Source organism: Chelmon rostratus, chromosome 20 (assembly GCF_017976325.1).
Source record: "Chelmon rostratus isolate fCheRos1 chromosome 20, fCheRos1.pri, whole genome shotgun sequence".
NCBI lineage: Eukaryota > Metazoa > Chordata > Actinopteri > Chaetodontiformes > Chaetodontidae > Chelmon > Chelmon rostratus.
The window spans coordinates 1053557-1074344 of NC_055677.1; the positions used below are offsets into that span (position 1 = coordinate 1053557).

General features: G+C 45.3%; 1 protein-coding gene across 1 annotated transcript; it reads right to left on the reverse strand.

Annotated features, from left to right (window-relative positions):
• Positions 1 to 6523: 6523 nt before the first annotated feature.
• LOC121623637 (melanoma receptor tyrosine-protein kinase) lies at positions 6524 to 19190 on the reverse strand. The gene is made up of 16 exons (XM_041960992.1): positions 19055 to 19190; positions 15193 to 15344; positions 14252 to 14435; positions 13312 to 13446; positions 13160 to 13228; positions 12557 to 12675; positions 11101 to 11242; positions 10606 to 10713; positions 10405 to 10531; positions 10059 to 10132; positions 9691 to 9781; positions 8349 to 8548; positions 8125 to 8256; positions 7810 to 7901; positions 6738 to 6895; positions 6524 to 6620 (listed from the first exon to the last, which is right to left on the reverse strand). The coding sequence occupies exons 1-16, from the start codon at positions 19131 to 19133 to the stop codon at positions 6584 to 6586; spliced, it is 1899 nt and encodes a 632-aa protein (XP_041816926.1). The 5' UTR covers positions 19134 to 19190; the 3' UTR covers positions 6524 to 6583.
• Positions 19191 to 20788: the final 1598 nt, after the last annotated feature.

Below are 20788 nucleotides of genomic sequence, written 5' to 3' on the forward strand. Positions count from 1 at the left end.
ACTGTTGAGATTTTTATGAAAATGTTAAAAAAAAGTCATTGTCACATTAACGTTTTTCTTCTTTCCTCTCCTGTTCTTGATCTCCTGATCCTGAACCCTCTAATGGGTTGGGAACCACTGATCCACAACGGGGATCTACTGGGATGTTTGAATGACCTTTTCCACTGAATGGTGATTTACAGAAATCTGATCCTTCAAACCTGCTGTCCCGTCTCTGAAAACACGACACACAGGACAGCTGCTGTCGAACACAAACAGAGAACCTGAGACGAAGAAACAGCAAACATCCACCTGAGCAGGCGAACAACATCCGCCTGAGCAGGCGAACATCCACCTGAGCAGGTGAACATCCACCTGAGCAGGTGAACAACATCCACCTGAGCAGGCAGGAACATCCACCTGAGCAGGTGAACATCCACCTGAGCAGGCGAACATCCACCTGAGCAGGTGAGCAACATCCACCTGAGCAGGCGAACAACATCCACCTGAGCAGGTGAGCAACATCCACCTGAGCAGGTGAACATCCACCTGAGCAGGTGAGCAACATCCACCTGAGCAGGTGAACATCCACCTGAGCAGGTGAACAACATCCACCTGAGCAGGCGAACATCCACCTGAGCAGGTGAACAGTCAGAAAGCTGCAGAAACCTGAATTTTTGCAGACTGCAGATGTTCACACAAATATTTGCTGAGCTCATTTTTATAGTTTAAGGAAGTTTGACGTGCGGACTGTAAACGGCCATTTTTTAAATTTCTTATTTTACTTTTATTTTCAGGCAGCCGCTCATTGAATCACCTTTTTTACACAAAGTAATTGTGGCTTTGTTGATTCATATTAGAAAAACTAATAGTTTCTAATAGCTTCCTGCTGTTTTGTTCTTTTTGTCTGAACTGACTTCAGGAGATTAAAACATCGTCCAGCGGCTGCAGAGCTCAGACGTCCTGTTTTCAGACTGGACTTCGTTCATTAGCTTTTATTTATTTGTCCTCAGCGCCGGCTGATGTTCTTCATCATGCCTTTTCATGCTGATGGGGTCACTGATTTCACCCACAGTGCAGTATTTTCTGCATTCATAATTAATAGCTCCTCTTTGCTTTGTGTGTTTTCTCTTGTTTCCCTAAAATCCTTCCCGTGAAGCCGTTTGCTTCTTGCCGACAAAGCATCTGTGGAAGCAGCGAAAAGCCCCTTAATGGATTTTGTCACTCATTTGTGCTTAATGAAATCTGACGGTGTGTCGCCGGGCAGAAACACTTCAACACTGTTCACATGTGGGTCAGCTGAGCTCAGGTGGAGCCTGACTGTGCTCACCTGGCGATCACAAAGACCACGTTCTGAGGTTAACAGTCACAAACATCATGGAAGCAGAACAGGAAACCAGCAAACAGGGCAACAGCTCCACAGCTCTTTTATTTTGGAAACCAGTCACCATATTTCCTGCAAACAGTACGAAGAATCCTGAACTTCAGTTAATGTCGACAGCATAAAATTCACCGTGAAACTTAATGATTTACACTATGGGGACCTGCATTTTGTCCCCATGAGGAACCACATGAGGAACCACGAGTCCCCACGATGTGACAAATTGTCACAATGTGTGACCCCCCCCCCCCCCCCACACACACACACACACACATACCTTTGTCATATGTCTGATCCTTGAACCAATGAGAAAACTTTGTAATTTGTGGAACATTTCTTCAGAAAAAACTGATATTTGTAAGAGCTGCTGTGAGATCAGAAATGACTTAATTAGATGTTTATCTAATAAACTGATTCAATTCAGACTGTCTGGACCTGGATTTGCTTCACCTGCAGGACTTGCTGAGCGGTCCAGTCTAACACCGGCTGTGTTTTTTGCTAGCCTGATATTTCATGAAGGAAACACGGACTGATGAACAGGCACTATTTGAATTCACTTCAGTCTGTGTTAGTGATGTCATGTGACTAAACCCAGTCTGCATTCAGACCAGCCGGAACCGGAGCGCCTGATCTCCCTGTTCGGACAGCAGACTCAGAACAGCAGCTGAAGCGTCTTCACGGTCCAGTCCAACGCTCTGATGTGCAGTCTACCTGTCCAGGTGCTTTGAGCGGTCAGTAAGACTGGAAAAGAACTGTGTGATCATGATCAGCCTCTTCCTTCCTCTGCTGCTGTCTCCTCCTCAGCTGTTGCTCTGCTCTCGCTCAGTTAAACCAGCATTTTCCTGCGTTTTAGCTGCTTTGAGTGTTTGCAGGTGGAATCAGGTTAATCGACTGAGAGCTTTCAGGGGAAAGTAATGGCCGAGAGAGGCGGGCTGCAGAGAGGGTTTGGGGAAATAAAGACGAGGAAACAAATACAACAGAGAGGAAGGAAGAGGAACAGCAAAGAGCAGCAAAACGTTTTATCGTCCAGAGTTTGTGTTGTAGGACAGAGAGCCACTGTCTTTTTCTTTCTTTTATCATGAAGTAACACAGACAGAACAGTGAGACCATCCTTTAACACATCTGTGAGACTTTTACTGGGCGCCAACACATGAAACATAGTTCAATACCCGTGTGAAACTGTGCTGAATGTTTTCACATGATTTAAGGTTTCGAGACCAAACATCATGTAAAATGATGCTTTTCTGAAAATATGAGGTTTAGTTTAATTACAGTGAAGAATTAAGGTGATATATGTGCACACATATTGCTGAATTATAAAAGTGAAGTTGTTAGGAGCCGAATGAGCTGAATCACGAAGAAGAGCCGGAAGTCCCATCACTGTTACATTCAGGAAATAAATAACAGAATATGTCACGACTAAGATTTCAGTAATATCTTCACGATGGTTTTATTACGTGACGGGTTATTGCTGCTCTCAGCGACGTTAACCCTTTAACGATGTTCAACACAGGAAGCACGAACCCAAAGACGCTGCTGTTAATGACAGCTGTGGATGAGAAAGATACCAGAAACCAGAAACCAGCAACACCTGAACACACACAGTACACACACTACTGTACACATAGTGTACTGCAAACAAACAAGCTTCTCAGTCCAGCACGGCATGATGGGAAATGTGGGCTGTCGGCGTGGTGCAGAGAGCGAGCAGCACTCTTTACTCCACCTCTGTTGCAAAAGTGTAGATAAATACATTGATTCGGTCGTTTTCCCTGGGCATTAACCTCAGGTGTGGGCTTGCATTGTTCAAGGAGTCAACCTGGTTACGCCTGTGAGACACAGCTGAGGGCTGAGCCTGATCGAGTGAAGGATGAAGTCTCATAAATCTTGAATGAATGAATGTTTACTGGGATTTACATGGAGCAGCTCTTTGAGGGTAACTTCTCTGTGTGCTTTTCTTCATCTGATGCCCAGTTCAAGGAGAGGAAGAGGAGGATGAGGATGAGGAGAACGTAAAGACGGAGGAGTGGAGATGAGGAATGAGGGAGGAGAGATGAGAGTGAACTAATGAGCCCAGATGGCTTCACACAGCAGCCAGACCTGAGGATGAGGATTAGATATACTGTGTGTGTGTGTGTGTGTGTGTGTGTGTGTGAGAGAGAGAGAGATCAATATCCACCATTAAAAGTGAAAATGTCCTCAGGCTGAACACTCTGAGAAAAGCTGCTGTTGGTTTTGTCCTTTATCATGTAAATTACAAATTAAATCAGTTTCTTTATTGTGTTTCTGAATCATTAAACACTTCAGTTATTTAACAGCAGTACATTTACTCAAGTAAATGAGTAAATGTACTTTATTTCCATTTTCTGCGACTGAATACTTCTACTCCACTACTGAGGGAAATATTGTACTTTTTACTGTACTTTATTTTGATAGCTTCGGGTACTTTGCAGATTCAGATTAATAATATAAAACATCATCGTAGTATCATCTCATAATTTCTGAAATGGGTCATTCTGCACAACAAGTACTTTTATTTCTGGTACTTTACTTGATATTTTGATGCTACTTTTACAGAACAGGAAGATGTGAGTATTTCATGAAGGTGCAGTAATAATAACAGAAGCAGTTAGAAATACTGATGCAGTTGTAGTAATAATTCATATAATACACAGTCATGCTAGCAGCTCTGCAGGGCGCTACATGCTCACAGCGGTGATGCTAATGTGCGAGTGTTTAGCAGGTTTACTAATGTTTGCTATCTAGTTTGCTAGCATGCTAACATTAGCTAATTAGCAGTAGCAATTAGCAGATCCTTTGATGTACTTTTGATCGAAACACACAAACACATACATTTGATTTAATGGCTTCTGTCTACTTGACCTCCACAGAGAGACGTGTGCTAATCTGAAAATACTTCTGGAATACTTTGCATGTGTCAGTCAACCTTTCAAACAATGACCCCAAGTCTAGAGCCTGTATTGAACTGTAAAGCTGATCACAGGCAGGTACATCTGCAGGCAGGCAGCGCCTCCTGCTGGCTGCAGCCCGTCAGTAACAAACAGTCAACACAAGAGCAAGAAAACTTTTCATGATGTTTCAGACTGTTCGACCTTTACAGAACAGCTGTTTATCTGCAGTTCACCCACAATATGTTCTGAAAGATTCAGTCAGTCTTCGCCTCACTGACCGTCAGTTCTTCCTCCTCAGTTTGAGGTCGGTCTTCTTCACTCACTGCCCTTTGTCACAGGCCTCAGATCAGCTTCACTGGCTTCATCACTGAAGCTTCAGTACACCTCACTGTTCCCTCGTCAGCTCCGTCGACCGGCCCCTCCCGTGTTTTCACTCTGCAGCCGTTTACAGGATCTGACGTCGGTTCAGTTTCGTCTTTATTTCCGAACGAGTTCTTCTCTCCCGACTGTGAGATGCCGTTCTGAGCTCGCCGCTCGTGTCACGGTTCACCGGCTCGTCGCAGGTTTGAGCCGGTCGGTTCCCGAACTCCAGTCCAAACACGGTGACGCACTTTCTCTCACTCAGAGCCGGTCAGAGGGTTTGATGGACCAGAAGCCGTTTCAGTGTGAAAGCTGAAACTGGTCTACTTCAGAGTGCTGGTCTGAGTCTTTCCAGTGAGCTTCAAGGGTCTGCAACACTTTAATCAGCACTAATTTACCAATTTAAGCATCAAGCTGAAAGAGCTTCTGATCCTTTATGACCTCAGGAACCTTTTCAAGAACTCAGAAACTTTACCTGAATTTACGCTGCTACGACTTCTGTACATCGTCTGTCAGACCCTAACACTGATTCTCAGGTGTATGAACTGAAGGGCTGCAGGTGAACCTTTCGTGTTTGTAAAGTGAAGCTTTGATTCATTTTTTTTAGCAGTTCAGTGTGGTTTTGTACTAAGTAGGCAGATCACCTCAGCCTGTTTCTAACGAGAATTCAGACGTCACAGCAATGGCCAGGTGAGGAGATGGAGGAGGTGGAGGTGGAGGTGGAGGAGCCAGAGGACTGAGAGGACTGGTGGTGACAGGTTGTGACGGAGGACATTACCTGGTGGTACAGGGAAGTTTCAGGTGGACTTCTGCAGGGTTGATGATCTTCTCCACGACAAAGGGTCCAGTGTATCTCACACAGTTTCTTGGCATCAGTTTTCAAAGTAAAGGTAAAGAGCCATACCTGGTCTCCAGGGGTGCAGATAGGAGCTGATACTGACCAGAGGCTCTCAGCAGGGCAGAGCGGGCGCAGTGCCGGGCCTTGTGGCGCTGACGCATGCGGGTTTGAACCGATGGAACAGGGGTGTCCCTCTGCTGAGATGGGAAGAGTGAAGGCTGATTGAAAAGGTGGCACACTTGTTACCTGATGCAGAGGTTGGCAGGGTCCAAGTGGGTGGATCGGCTGATACAAAGCAGCAGGTTTTTCAGGGATGTTCGTCCGGTGAAGTGAATCACACTAAAAGCTTACTTTTAGAGATGGGATTTATGGCTCTTTGAGGGGAGCCGGATCTTGGTGAGCCGTTCCTTTCAAAGAGCCGTTCAAAAAACTGGCTCATTTGACTCATTTTTATATTTATTAAGTTTGAAGAAGGCAGTCTGGCCTTAACTCGTTTTATCTTGGAAATAACCACTGGGAGGAATAAATTTAGATATCCCACCAATATGAGTTTAAATTATTCTGAAATATTGATTATAATCTTATTTGACATGTGTGGAATAGATTTTAAAGTCTGATCTGGATTAATTGTAAATATTCCACAGGGTGGCGCCACATCACTTTGCTTTGACAGTGCTTTGCTTTTTTTGGTTACTGGCGCACTCACGTGAAGGCAGCGACCACAAGGTGGCGTGATGCTATTTGCACATCTAATAAGCAGCGCGCAGCTGGGCAGCGCTCCTCCCCGTGTAACTTGGAAAAACAAAGAACGGTTCCCAGCTGCGACTCGGTTCCCATCGTTCATGTTAACGAGCCGTTCAAAAGAACCAGTTTGTTCGTTAACGTCACAACACTATTACTTTAGCATGTTCAGGACTATTTCCAACGATCTCTGAGTCCTGATGTCAGTCTTACAAGCTCAGAAACTTTTCTGTGATAAAATGAGACCAGTGAACCGGCAGGATTCAAGACAACATGCAGGTTTACTGAGAACAGAAACAATCTGCAACAGGCTGCTTCTCTGTGACCTTCGGTTATGTTGAGTTTTGGTGAATAAAAGTCAAAGTTGTGGTTTTAACTAGTGCATCCGGATAGTCCAGGACCTGAACACCTGCAGACACAGAGACACAGAACACCTTCCATCAAGCATGAGCCACATTTACTTCATTTCCTGAACATCAGAGACGTCAGTCAGCTCTGATTGACCAATCAGCAGCATGCGTCTCACCCCTGGGTGCAGTTCTGGTGGCAGGACTGGCACTGGCCCGTCCTGTCGGGGTATTTCCAGATCGGCGTGTCTCCGTCTCCCAGCACACCGTGGGGGCAGCGCGACACGCAGTGAGGGCCGTCTTTAAACTGGGCACACTGGGAACACTGGTCTGGACCCTGCAGGTGGGGGCGGAGGAGGGATGGAGGCAGGAAGTTGTTCAGAAGTAATTTATGCACCATTTGGTCGGATCTTAAAGCCGATATCGGAGAATTTTCAGTGCACGGCTCAACCAGATCAGGTCAGATGGTTTATTTCTTTAAATGTTTCAACATGTTTTTAAAAAACAAGTGATGTAGAATATACTATGAAATATTATTTTTCATTATTTTACACTTCTGTAACAAACATTAAATTCTGCGTTTTGTTTCGTGACACTTGAGCAGTTCCTACAACTTTTTTTCTGTTTCAACTTTACTTCTAAAATTTGTTGATTAAACCACTTACTAATTATCTCACTGTCTTTTCAGTTGAATGAGACCATGCAGCAGACATGAGAGAAGCTAAGTGGACTATTGATCTTATATTAAATGCTTTTATTTTCATAATTAATCTTGTGGTTGAGAGCAGATGAATTGCTTTGACAGTCTTAAACCATTCAATACTGCACATATCAATATTTGTACAATGGAAATGAAGGCCAGCAGACAGCAGTGTCCCAGCCAGTGGCGTGCACAGACTTTTTGAAGGGCAGGGGCGGAAAGGAAAAAAAGGGCACATATAGCGTGAAGAGGGCACTTTAGCACGCATTTTGGCTCCCAGGGGGCACTTTAGCGCGCGTTTTGGCATCCAAGAGGGCACTTTAGCGCGCGTTTTGGCGTCCAAGAGGGCACTTTAGAGCGCGTTTTGGCGTCCAAGAGGGCACTTTAGCGCGCGTTTTGGCGTCCAAGAGGGCACTTTAGAGCGCGTTTTGGAGTCCAAGAGGACACTTTAGTGCGCGTTTTTCAAAAACTGGGCCACGAGGGGGGGCAGTCGCCCCCCCCTGCCCCCCTCCCCCCCTGTGCACGCCACTGGTCCTAGCAGCTGGACTGACCGGTCCGTGGCAGGTCGGGATCCCGGTCTTCAGCAGACACTCAGGGTGACACTCCACACAGCTGCCGTTCACCTCCACCTCTCTGGGCTCACAGAGGACAAAATAATCATCAATCAGAGAGTCAGAAACATTCGAGGTACACTGTCGAATAAAAGAATAATGATACTAAGCTGTGTCTAAAGCAGTAACACCACAGTAAAGAGAAGAAATGTATAAAGTTGGAAATAAACCAAGCAAAGTACAATTACTCAAATTGTACTTAACAGTAACTGAGTAACTTTTTAATCCTCACACACTAATTAGCTCTGTCTCACCCCCGCAGCAGGTTACAGAGCGGCACACAGCGCCCCCTGTGGTTGAAATGCCGACAGGAGACACACACGGTGGGACCTGGACCCCAGCAGCCCTCCTCTGTACACTCTGTGTCGCAGGTTCGATTCTGTTGTTCTGTGTGGGGGAGACAGGAAGATTTTCTCGTTTCATTCGCTTCACTGAGTTGCGATGGTGGTGATGACTCCGGCACACACGCAGGAACTGACCGCAGACATCAGGGGGGGCGTTGTCGCGCATGGTGATGGTCTGGTCGCCGGATCTGAAGAGGCGGGTCCACTGCTTGGACTGGGTGTAGCACAGCTGAGGGTTGTCCTTCAACAACACCCGGCCAGCGCTCACCTCCTTCAGAGAGCGCAGACCCAGCCAGCGGAGGTGCTTCACACCGATCACCAAAAAACTGTGCAGACTGGAGAGGAGATATTCAACATGAGGTTTCAGATTATAGTTCGAGTCCAAACAAAAAGCTGTTTCTGGTCTGAGGAGGTGGTGATGCGGGTGGTCTGTCCAACATCCTGCCTGCTATAAATTCTGTTCATGTACAACTAATCTGCATCAGAAAACACATTTTGTACAACACTTAACACAGCATAACCATAAGGAAATGTTTATATAGAACAAATCCATGTAACATTCACTGTCATGTCATTCATTATTTTATTCTGGTATCTTTATTTATTTTATAGTTTCTTATCTTTCTTATTATCCTGTTTCTAACACGGGGGTTGCCATGCAGATTTCATTGACATGTCCATGCTCAATGACAAGAAAGAAATCTTGACTCTTGTCAACATGTTTCATTTGGTTTTCTACAGCTTTACCTACTAGAGGCAACAGCTTCCTGATGATGGTTTTTATGGTTCTGTTTCGACACTCAGCACTCGGTTAAGGCTCAGGAAACATGGTGGTTTTAGTTCAGTACTGAAAAAGTCAACGCTGACGCACAACACAGGACCAAGATCAAGATAACCAAAACCAGCATCTTTCCCCAACTTTAACCAAAGTGTTTAGTAGCCTTTACATTGCAAGGCAGATGGATTCACAAGATCACGCAACGTCCATCTGAACAGGCTCCAAGTTCCGCACACATGGCCGACCCACAGTCATTTTGGACCTATCGGTGTCCTGTGAGGAACTACTGGCAGCTGGGCGTGGACTGGACAGTGACAGATGGCCCCTGAAGAGGTTAGCATAGATGCTGCTACAGCATCAGTTCTATCAGAACTGGAGAGTATTTCTTCACTGAAGGAAGAAAGAAGAAGAGCACTGAAGATTCACCAAGAGACCTCCGACAACATCATGTGGTTCTTTGATCTGATTGGTTCAAGTTAGCCCATGATAGACAGATGGTTCATCCAATTACCTGCCAAGTGTTTTTGCCCTTGCTAACCGTTTCCAAGGACGACTTCCATCATTATCATTCATAATCAGTCACTGAGAAATATCAAATCTCACATATTCTCGTTAATGTTTCCAAACCTCACTGTTAATCTGAGCATCGTGCCGACCACTGAGGTCACTCACTAACAGAGTTCTCATCCAGTGACTCACGCCCGTGTTGTTCTTCCTCTGATGATCTCCAGGTTCTCAAACACCGACAGAGAGGTCAGATTCTCCGGCCAGGACTGGATCAGCAAGAAACCTGGAGGACACACACGCACACACACACACACACACACACGCACACACACACACACACACACACACGCACACACACACACACACACATGCACACACACACACACACACACGCACACACACACACACACGCACACACACACACGCACACACACACACACACACACACGCACACACACGCACACACACACACACACACACACTGTGTGTACCTGCTGTACCTGCTGTTCAGCGAGATCAACCATTCTCTAATGTTTATGTGAAAGTGACCTTTGACCTACCTGTGATTTCCTTCACTGTTCTGAAGTACTCCAGTTTAGCTGGGTCCATGGGTGGGATTTTATAGTACACATCCCTGGAAGAGCCAATGAAAAGAAACTATTAGTTCAAGTGTTGATGTCACAAAACTTTCCTTCACTGCACATCAGGAAGTTAAAAGTTATTTTTCAGACATCAAGCTGAAGCAGCTGCAGGCAGAAGTTCAAGCACCATCAACAGTTCATGCAGGTAGACCTGGTCTCAGTAGTAACCTCAGTGAAAACAGTTCACAAAGATCTCGACACCAGAAAATGTCATTTTCTGAAGCTGTGAGGAGCTCACACAGCGAGGCAGTGAAGAGCATCTCACCCAGTAAAAGAGGTCTCAATGAGGGAGACGTCCCCGTTAATCTTCGTGCAGTTCCTGAAGGACTCGATGTTGGAGGCGTCAACGGCCATGGCCCTGCTCAGAGCACCAACCCCGACTCCGTCACAGACTGGAGGAACAGGAGGACTCTGTCAGGTCATGTGTTTAGTATTCAGGTCTGTCTCTGTCTCAGTCTGTCTCTACCTTTAGGACAGGCTCCATCACAGGCTTTGCAGCGCTGGACTCCGTTCTCCTCCACCTCGTACATTCCAGCGCTGCAGACACATGATGCACCATCTGCCACGTAGTTGTCTAGATTTAAACCAAAACAAAGCACATCTTAGTTAAAAGATGAAAATCTTGCTGATTAACTGTTGCAGAGCTTAGAAACTCAGAAACAGTCTAAAAATCGATGCAGTAGAACCCGAAGTTTTTTTTTATTGCACATACTAATCTTCCACATCAAAACCTGGTACCTACATTTCCCACAATGCAACTGGACCACTGAGCCGTGACCTGAAGCAGAGCTGAGCAGCAGCTACAGAGATCTGCTCAGCTCACTTCTTTCTAAATCAACGTCATGATGATGATGACTCGAGTGACATCACTTGAGGACATAGATCAGACTTCACACAGCTGTTTTGAGACACTAACGGCTTTATGTTGCTTTAAAACATATACAGTCCATAAAGTCCATACGTGGGCAGGACTTGACGCAGGTCGCCCCGAGGGTGAATTTGGCGTTGGGATTTTTGACCAGCTGGCGGGTTTTGGGGTCATAGACTGTCAGAGGAGGACAAGTATCCTTACAAGTCCCGTCATCATTTAACTCCCTGCAGGCCTGCAGAAGAAGCACAGAGACAAAAAGAAAGACAGTGTCTTTAATGTGTGTGAATGTAGCTTTAATACACAAGGTAGAATAGTGGACAACAAGTTTAACTCAACCACAAACAGTGTTCGCTGTTAGGTTGGAAATTTTTTTTTTTTTTTCAGAAAAGAGAAGCAGAACGCGTGACTGGCCGAGTCAAGAAACAAGGGAACCGCAGCGGGATTACTGGCTTCAGGAGAAGCTGATGCTTAACTGCCTCGTTGTCTGAGCTTCACTGCTGGAAATGCCACAAACTAAGCTGCATTGTTGGAATAAATTTGTATGAAGGAGAAAATAAAGAGGTCTGAGTTGAAATCGGGCGAAAGGATGCAAAACAGGCCATGAATGAAGTCTAATTAAAAAAAATGTAAATTAAATATTAAGTCCATAGTTTTCTATTAACATACAGTGATGACTGGATGCTTTTATTTTGAAAAACACGCTTCATCATTAGCTTCCTGTTATGACGCAGTTAATCTGTGGGAGTTTAAGATTGAAAAATATCCTCAGGACAACAGTTGGAAATTATCCATAGCTGTCCATCCTTTGTCAGACCAAACACACGCAACTTATATTTCCTACTGTGGCTTCCAGACGCTCCATCTTTCCTCTCTGCTCAGATATATATTCCCCCACACCCACACGGACTGTTCCCAACACCAGCCCCAATCTGCAGCACACCCAGTCCCCCCCTCACTGAGGTGAAGAGAGAGCTGAGGCGACTGAAGCAGAGGAACTCTGCAGGCCCAGACGGCATCAGGCCCAGGCTGCTGAGGACCTGTGCAGACCTGCTCCGTGAGGTCCTCCGCCACCTCTTCAACCTGAGCCTCAGCCAGGACAAGGTCCCTGTCCTGTGGAAGACCTCCTGTGTGGTCCCAGTTCCTAAAATGACTCACGCCAAAGAACCAGCCCACTACAGACCTGTCGCCCTGAGCTCCCACCTCATGGAGAGGCTCCTCCTCGGCCAGGATAGACATCTTCCTGCCTTTGTCTAGTTTGCTATCGTGATGCTAAATGCTCAGCTTCTTCTGACTGAGACAAGAGATTCAGACGAGGGACATCTCTCAAACTCTGGTTTATCAAAGTGTAAATTGCCTTGATAAGGGACTTCCTGGACTACCCAGGTAAGTTTCAAGATCCTGTATTTATTTATTTCTTGCCCCAGACATTTGTGACCACTAAGAACCAGGACACCTTCCAGGGCCCAGCACTGTGTCAGGATGAAGTGGTTGAGCTGCACTGGACTACAGTACTGACACACACACACACACACGTGCAGACACTGACCAGGCAGTCGGCGGCTCGGGGTCCAGTGCAGCCTGCAGCACAGTGTTCATGACAGCAGTCGGTGGGTTTTGGACCCCGACACCTCCTGCTGCACTGCTCCGCACACTGCAACCTGGTGACTGACAGAGACACACAGAGACAGTTTAACTTCAATGACACTAATGTTTATTTGTCAAAGGCAAAAGGTAAAAAATGAAGAATGATATTCACCATCAGGGTTTTTTTATTTACTGAATCTTGAAGACATTAAACTTGATTTGATGGTTTAATATTTGATTTCAAACTGTTCCAGACTTCTTCACCTCTATGTTTAATGATATACTAACCCTAAGCCTTAAGAAGTGTGACAGACAGGAAGCGAATGAAAGTGTCACAACCTGGTAGAACGTGAAGGTTTCAAATGTGATGGTTTGGAAAACAACAGGGAGAGGATTAGATTTAAACGTTGATTAAAGTGAAGTTCAAACTAATTTAACAGATGAGAGCCAGAGGGAAGGAAAGGAAGACGAAGAAGATGAAACAGAAGAAAAGGAAGATGAAAGGTGAAGACAGGTGGACAGGACAGGTGGAGCAGAGAGACGATGAGACAAAGTGTGTGTTTACATCTCTGGCAGTGATCCGGTCCTGCTGCCCAACACGAACCGTTAACACACCCCGGGTCACACTTCTGACCTGGAACACACACACATCAATATTCATTAAAACTGAGCAGATCAGAGCCTCATCAATGAGTGAACCATCACTTTTCTACATACATGCATGTAAGAAGACGTCCTTCTCGAAAACCAAGCGGGGATTGCGGGCTCTGTCCAGGATGTCCCACCACTGGATGGTGTCAGTGTTACACAGCAAGGGATTGTGGGTCATCTTTACTCCTCCTCTGAGGATCTCTGTGAGTTCAAGAAATAATTCATTGAGTCGAGTCAGTGAATTTTAGTCACATGTGAGAGTCCAGTTTAACACAAAACCTGCATATGAACACTGAGTGGCACATAAGTGCAACACAGCAACCGGATCGTGTGGAGTTGTTTTTTGAAGCTGGGATTCCAGTCAGAGTCTGACAAAATATCTATTATTACTAATATTCGTCTTTCACCAATCAGACCCCACAAAGGATGCATGAAAATAAGCAGATGTGCAGATGTCCACCCGGTGTGGACCTTGTTCCTTGCTCAGGAGACTTCAGTTAAAATTCAGAGGTCTAGTTAGATCTGGAACGTCCCGCTGGCAAACAAACCTGTTAGAAAAACGACATGTACGTGACGACTTTGGAAGCAGGTTATTACGACCCAAATTCAGATTAATTGTTAGGCAGCGACCTCTACTGGTCATAGTAATTATGACAGGAGCAAAGGAGGAAGCCAGATGCAGCTTGAGGTTCACTTTATCTTTTCTTGTAAACTCCATTTCACATTTTAACAGTTTCAACCAATCAAACAGTCTCAACACATCTTTAACGCCTTAGCTTCTTTTTCTTTGCCCCTTACACGTCTCCTCTGTCCGTCCTATTCATCTTGTCGTGGCGCTTCACATTGCAGCCTTTTATGATCCCATGGTCTCTTAACGTACTGTGTGAGACATACATAGTAATTTTCTTGCTGTCTTGACACTTTGCTAGCTAACGAACTCTTTGGTGTGTGTGTGTGTGTGTGTGTGTGTGTGTGTGTGTTCGTGTGTGTGTGTCTGTTTGTGTACCTGTCAGACTGCTGAGCTGCAGCTGTTTCAGACCTGTAGTGTCGTTCTTGTAGTTATACATCACTACCAGGGCGAACTGGTTATCGTAGAGTTTCTGGCCTCGGATCAGCCTCAGATTGACCAATGGGAAGTTTGCAACCCCGTTCATGGCGATCAGAACGTAGCCACCGACCTCCTGGATGGACTGAAGGAAGAGAAGGTGATGATCATGAATAAATCACCAAATCATCGATATTTGTTCTCACCGATGTGCCCTCAGTTCTGTGAAGGAACATTCTGATGAGTTTTCATCATCAAGTTGTGCAGGCTCAATGGTCAGAGTTAATAATTTGAATTCGTTGGGCAATTTGTTAATTAATTAATTAATTATTGATTTTAGGAAGTTCTTTGAAATTTGTTGCTGAGGGATAATTCATCGCTGTCAGCACTGAGTCACTTTGACACTACACACAGTTTACAGCTCAGTGACATTAAAGTTTCCTGCACATGCAGCTGTGATGAGGGTCCTTCTTGAGCTCCCTCTGCTGATGTGATGAAGGATGCTCTGACCTGCTTAACAGCTACTTTGACAAAAACCCTCATGATTCTTCTCACAGCGTCAGTGTTTGCTCATTCTAATCTTCTGGGTTTGATTTTTCTGCCAACAGAGCCTCTCAAGGCGATCCTGTTTGGCAGATGACCATCAGTTCACAGATGTCAGAGCGTCCCCGAATGCAACACAAGGAGAGTTTTGAAAAAGCTTCCTGCTCACAGCTGCAGCGCCGCAGGAGGAAAATGTCCCTCTGACAGAAATAAAGACGACTGAGTGTTCGGCAACTGCTGCCTGGAAAGAAGGTGATCAATCTAAAAACTGATGGGTGATTTTTGAAATGATAAAATCAACCATTGATTCACAGAAACATTCCAGCTGAAGCTGAGACACTGATGCTACACAGACAGACCTGGAGGAAGGACAGGTCCTGGTTCTCCCCAGTGAAGGTGATCTCCAGGTTATCCAGGACCACGGAGCAGTTGGAGTACATCCTCACCATGCTGTCATAGTTACTATCAGGACTCCCAGAAATGCTCAGGCCGTTTTTTGTTCCCTGACACACTGATAGTAGACAGACAGACAGACAAGCAGATAGATCTTATGATGTCAGAACTGAACTAAAGTTCAGCCCTCAGAAGATCATTTTATCTTCTCCTAAGATTAGCCTGTACGGTATCGGCATGCCCATTGCCACGCCTTCCGTAGAGGAAGCAGGGGCTGGGGACCCAGAGGTTGCTTCATCCATCACTCAGGCTGAGGTCACCGAGGTAGTTTGGAAGCTCTTCCGTGGCAAGGCACCAGGGGTGGATGAGATCCGCCCTGAGTACCTCAAGTCTCTGGATGTTGTCGGGCTGTCTTGGCTGACATGCCTCTGCAACTTTGCGTGGCAGTTGGGGACAGTGCCCCTGGACTGGCAGACCGGCGTGGTGGTCCCTCTATTTAAGAAGGGGGACCGGAGGGTGTGCTCCAACTACAGGGGGATCACACTCCTCAGCCTCCCTGGTAAAGTCTATTCCAGGGTACTGGAGAGGAGAATTCGGCCGATAGTCGAACCTCGGATTCAGGAGGAACAATGCGGTTTTCGTCCTGGTCATGCAACACTGGACCAGCTCTACACCCTCTGCAGGGTGCTTGAGGTTTCGTGGGAGTTTGCCCAACCAGTCCACATGTGTTTTGTGGACTTGGAGAAGGCATTCGACTGTGTCCCTCGTGGCATTCTGTGGGAGGTGCTTCGGGAGTATGGAGTCCGGGGCCCTTTACTACGGGCCATCCGGTCTCTGTATGACCGGAGCAGGAGCTTGGTTCGCATTGCCGGCAGTAAGTCAGACTTGTTCCCAGTGCATGTTGGCCTCCGGCAGGGCTTCCCTTTGTCACTGGTTCAGTTCATTAACTGCGTTTGCATTTGTTTGTTTGTTGAGTGGCATCTACAGAGGCAACTTCTCATTGGATCTTATCTGGATTCATTCATTATGATTTGCATCAAAGAGACCATCAGTGGGATCATTAGGAAGCATATTTTGCTCCTGCTGATGTCCCTGTTTTGGACAGTTGAGTGGCTACTGGCAGTACTGCTGGTAACAACTGCTCTTGGAGGACAGAGGGCCAAAAAGGACAACTTCAGACTTCATTCAGCTGTAGAAAGTTCCGTGCCATCCAACATTTTATGTCCCCAAGGCAGCTCCAACTGGATTGGACTGGTTGTTTGGTTTCAAGGGGACCTAGAGCTTTGTGTCATATGCAAAGCAGTCCAATGAAATGTATTTTTGAGTGATCTGGCTGAGAGAAAGCTCGTACAAAGAGAAATTAATGGGGCCCAGGATGGTGCCTTGTGGGACGCCGCAGGAGAGACTAGATAATATAGAAAACCAACTGTGTTCTAGTTTTGGTGTAAGTTCTGTTCCACTTGCCAATTTGAAGAACAAACAGGAGAAGCATGTGGATTCCAGTTTTTTTTTTAATCAGCAATGCAACATGTATTTGTTTGCTGTGTTACCAAACAAGCTGGACAGCTGGCTTTGGACGGAGGGACAGGGGTCATACAGGGACCATCTCTACATCCTGTGTTTGAAAACACGATGAAAACAACAGTGTGTGTGTGTGGGTGGATGTTTGCTTGTTAAACCTTGACTAAAGGTCAAACACCAAATCAGAGAACACATTTCCAGTCAGAAATCTTCCTCTGAGTCTGTTTCATCTGTGTGTCAGACGATACGAAATGACAAGTCATTTACAGCTTTAACACCGAGCGCAGCTGATTAGCAGTGAACTCTGGAGCTCTTTGCTGACCAACAGCTGACGGATGAAGGGTCGAGAGAGAGAAAAGAGAGAGAGAGAGAGAGAGAGAAAGAAGAGAGAGAGAGAGGGAAACCAAACCAGGTGTTTCCTGGGCTCTCAGGAGGTGGAACACACACACGACTACACATCACATCCACAGGAAACTTGAACCTGGCTGTTGATGATCTCAGAGAGAAGGGAAGAAAGGTTTTCTATGCAATAAACAAATCTTCAAACGTCAATGTACCCATTAGAATCTGGCTCAAAAAATTCAAATCTATAACTGAACCAATTATTCTGTACGGCAGTGAGGTGTGGGGTCCTCTTGCAAATCAAGATTTTGAAAAATGGGACAAACACCCCATCGAAACCCTGCACACAGAGATTTGCAAGAGCATCCTCAGAGTGCACAGGAACACCCCCAACAATGGATGCCGAGCCGAGCTGGGCCAATTCCCCCTTTTAATCAGCATTCAAAAAAGAGCCATCAAATTTTATAAACACATTAAAACAAGTGACCCCCCCTCCTACCACTACAAAGCTCTGCAATGCCAAGAGGAGAACATGGAGAAGAGCCCCCTCAGCCAGCTCATCCTGAGGCTCAGCTCCTCTCAGAACAGCCCCCACACAATCTGGACCCCCCAAATCATAGAACAACAAAAACAACATTACATTAACTATTGGACATCTACCACAACAACACAAAGCAAACTTCAGTGTTATTTGGCTCTAAACAGAAAGTACACAGTGGCAGAATATCTGAGAGACACTGAGGAAGACTCTGACCACGTACAGACTCAGTGACCACAGCTCGGCCATAGAGACGGGCAGACACAGACAGACCTGGCTGCCCAGAGAGGACAGGTTGTGTCAGCTCTGTCCACACAGACAGGTGGAGACAGAGACACACTTCCTGCTGCACTGCAGCAAATATGAACAGGCGAGAGCAGAGTTCCTCTCAAAGATAAAAGTTTCAGTCACTGACTTTGATTCTCTGCCTGATCAAATTAAAATGCAGCACAACCTCGGAGAGAACAGAGTGAGCAGCTTAGCAGCAGCTAAATATGTCAAACTGTGTCCCAGCCTGAGAGACGACCATCAAAACACCTGACACACCTGTCTATACCTACAATCTGTTTTTTTTATTCATGTGTTGCAGAAAAATGGTTCTGTGACACATGAATATAAATTCATTATTTTCATTATATATTGTTAAAGTTATTATTGTTAATTATCTATTTAATGTACACGTCTAATCTTATGTTTAAATATCTAATTTAATTTTATGAAAAATATCTGTTATATATTTTTTTTTTACTCAATTACTTTTATTATTATACTTTATATTTGTAATGGCTTTGGTAATATTGTTGATCTACAGTCATGCCAATAAAGCTTATTGAAATTGAAAATTGAAAATTAAGAGAGAGACAGAGAGAGAGAGGGAGAGGGGGGGGGGAGAGGGAGAGAGAGGTAGGTGATCTGCAAACAAGTCAGTCTGACCCTGAAAGTTGGAACCATTTGTTGAAACCAACACATGCACGCGCACACACACACACACACACACACACCATTACTTGGACTTACATTCATTTCGTAGAGACTTTACCTATTGCCATTGCTGCTGCCTGTAACACCTAAATATCACCAGCTGGGGATTAATAAAGTGTTACCTTATCTTATCTTATCTTATTTTACCTTATCTTAAATTATTTTACCTTATCTTATATCAATGACACTCTAATATGATGGAACTGAAATTATATGCCTGTAGTATCACCATGGTATAACAACTGCATTTATAGTCGCCCCGGACTCACGCTCCCTCCCTCCCGCTCTGACACGCTCCCTCTCCGGGGCTCTCACCCCGGACTCACGCTCCCTCCCTCCCGCTCTGACACGCTCCCTCTCCGGAGCTCTCACCCCGGACTCACGCTCCCTCCCTCCCGCTCTGACACGCTCCCTCTCCGTGGCTCTCACCCCGGACTCGGTCTTACCTCTCCTGCCGGGGCTGGTGCAGCAGCAGCGGCCGAGCAGCAGCAGCACCAGCACTGCTCCACCTCCACAAAACTTCATGTCTGCGGCTGATTTTTAATGAAACTCCTCCAGGCTGTTCTTCTTCTGATGGTTTAAGCTCCTGTGATAAAGCAGAAACTGACGGATTCACCTCCTCTGCCTCCACACCTCCTCTGCCTCCAAACCTCCTCTGCCTCCACACCTCCTCTGCCTCCAAACCTCCTCTGCCTCCACACCTCCTCTGCCTCCAAACCTCCTCCAAACCTCCTCTTCCTCCACACCTCCTCTGCCTCCAAACCTCCTCTGCCTCCACACCTCCTCTGCCTCCAAACCTCCTCTGCCTCCACACCTCCTCTGTCTCTGCCTCCACCCGACCCCTTTGTGCTAGAGTTGAATTTTAACCTTGCATTACCATTATCATCATTATGTTTTATTATATTGTGCATTTTTTATCTTTACTCTTAAAGTTATTATTATAATATTTGGCACATTCACATTTTCAAAATTTTACTATTCTTGTTGTTGTTGTTGTTGTTGCCATTATTATGTTTTCTTTATAGTAGTTTGTAACTTTGTCATTCTTGACCTTTTACTTTATCCCTTTTTCTCACTGTGTGTTGAGTAACCTGTACTGCAACAATTCATTTTCCCTGCAGGGATCAATGAAGTTTTTTCTGAATCTGGATCTTTTGAATACTTAAATCTAAAGCCTGTATTGAATTATAATTCTGGATTTGATTGATTAGTGTCCGCTGTGGGCGGTGACAGCAGTGTAGCAGCAGTAGCTCAGTAGCTATATCCCGCCCCCTAGCGACTCATCCCGTCACTGCATAATAATAATGTCATAATAAAAGTGTTTCAATATAACATTTGACCAAACTTGCACTGTTAGTCTGTTGAATCAGCTGCTAGCAGCTCAAGTTAGCGGTGGACTCGTGGATGAACAGACCACTGTCAAGTCAAACTGGAGGGTTTTTTTACTTGGGAGAAAATAGGATTTTTTTTTAGCTGTGAGAAAATGTTTCTAAGTGTGTAAATAAATGATAAATGAGTAAATTAAGTGTAGTAATAGTAAAAAGACGCTAGCTGACGTCAGAGCGGCCGGAACTGATTTCCTGCCCGGGGCATTTAAAGGACGGCCCGCGGCGTCACAGGTTAGATGGTCCGGGTGATCCGGAAGTGAGAGCTTCAACAATGCTAACAACAATTCATCGAGTTCTCAACAATGATCTAAGATTAGATAAGAGCAACTTAGATCAGTTTATCTCATCATCAGTCAGGCCGTGTGCTGATGCGTTTCGGAAGTCCGGACTGGAAGCCGGTAAGATGCTGTTTCTCCTCGTCAAAAACTTGCGGGTGCGAGTTGCATTCACGTGTGGCTCAGAAATCTGACCCTTCTGAGTGCAATGTGGTTTGTTTTTTGTTTGTTTGTTGACATATATTTGCTAAGCTAATGATGTCTGTGTTGTTGAGAGAGTTGGTTTAAAGTGGCAGTTTGGATTTAGTATTGTTTCTGTTGATATGTTTATTGATTTTGTTGATGATTTGGACTGTGTAGCATCGAGTGTCGGCTTTGGTTGCGCTCAGTGTGAGATTTTAAAGTGGGCGAATTAATGCCAAGATGCTTGATGTGGTTTGCAATATTTTCAAATGTGTGTTTATTTTTTGGTTTTCATTCATTTGCAATATTATGTGTTTCTTTTCCGTTTTTAAAG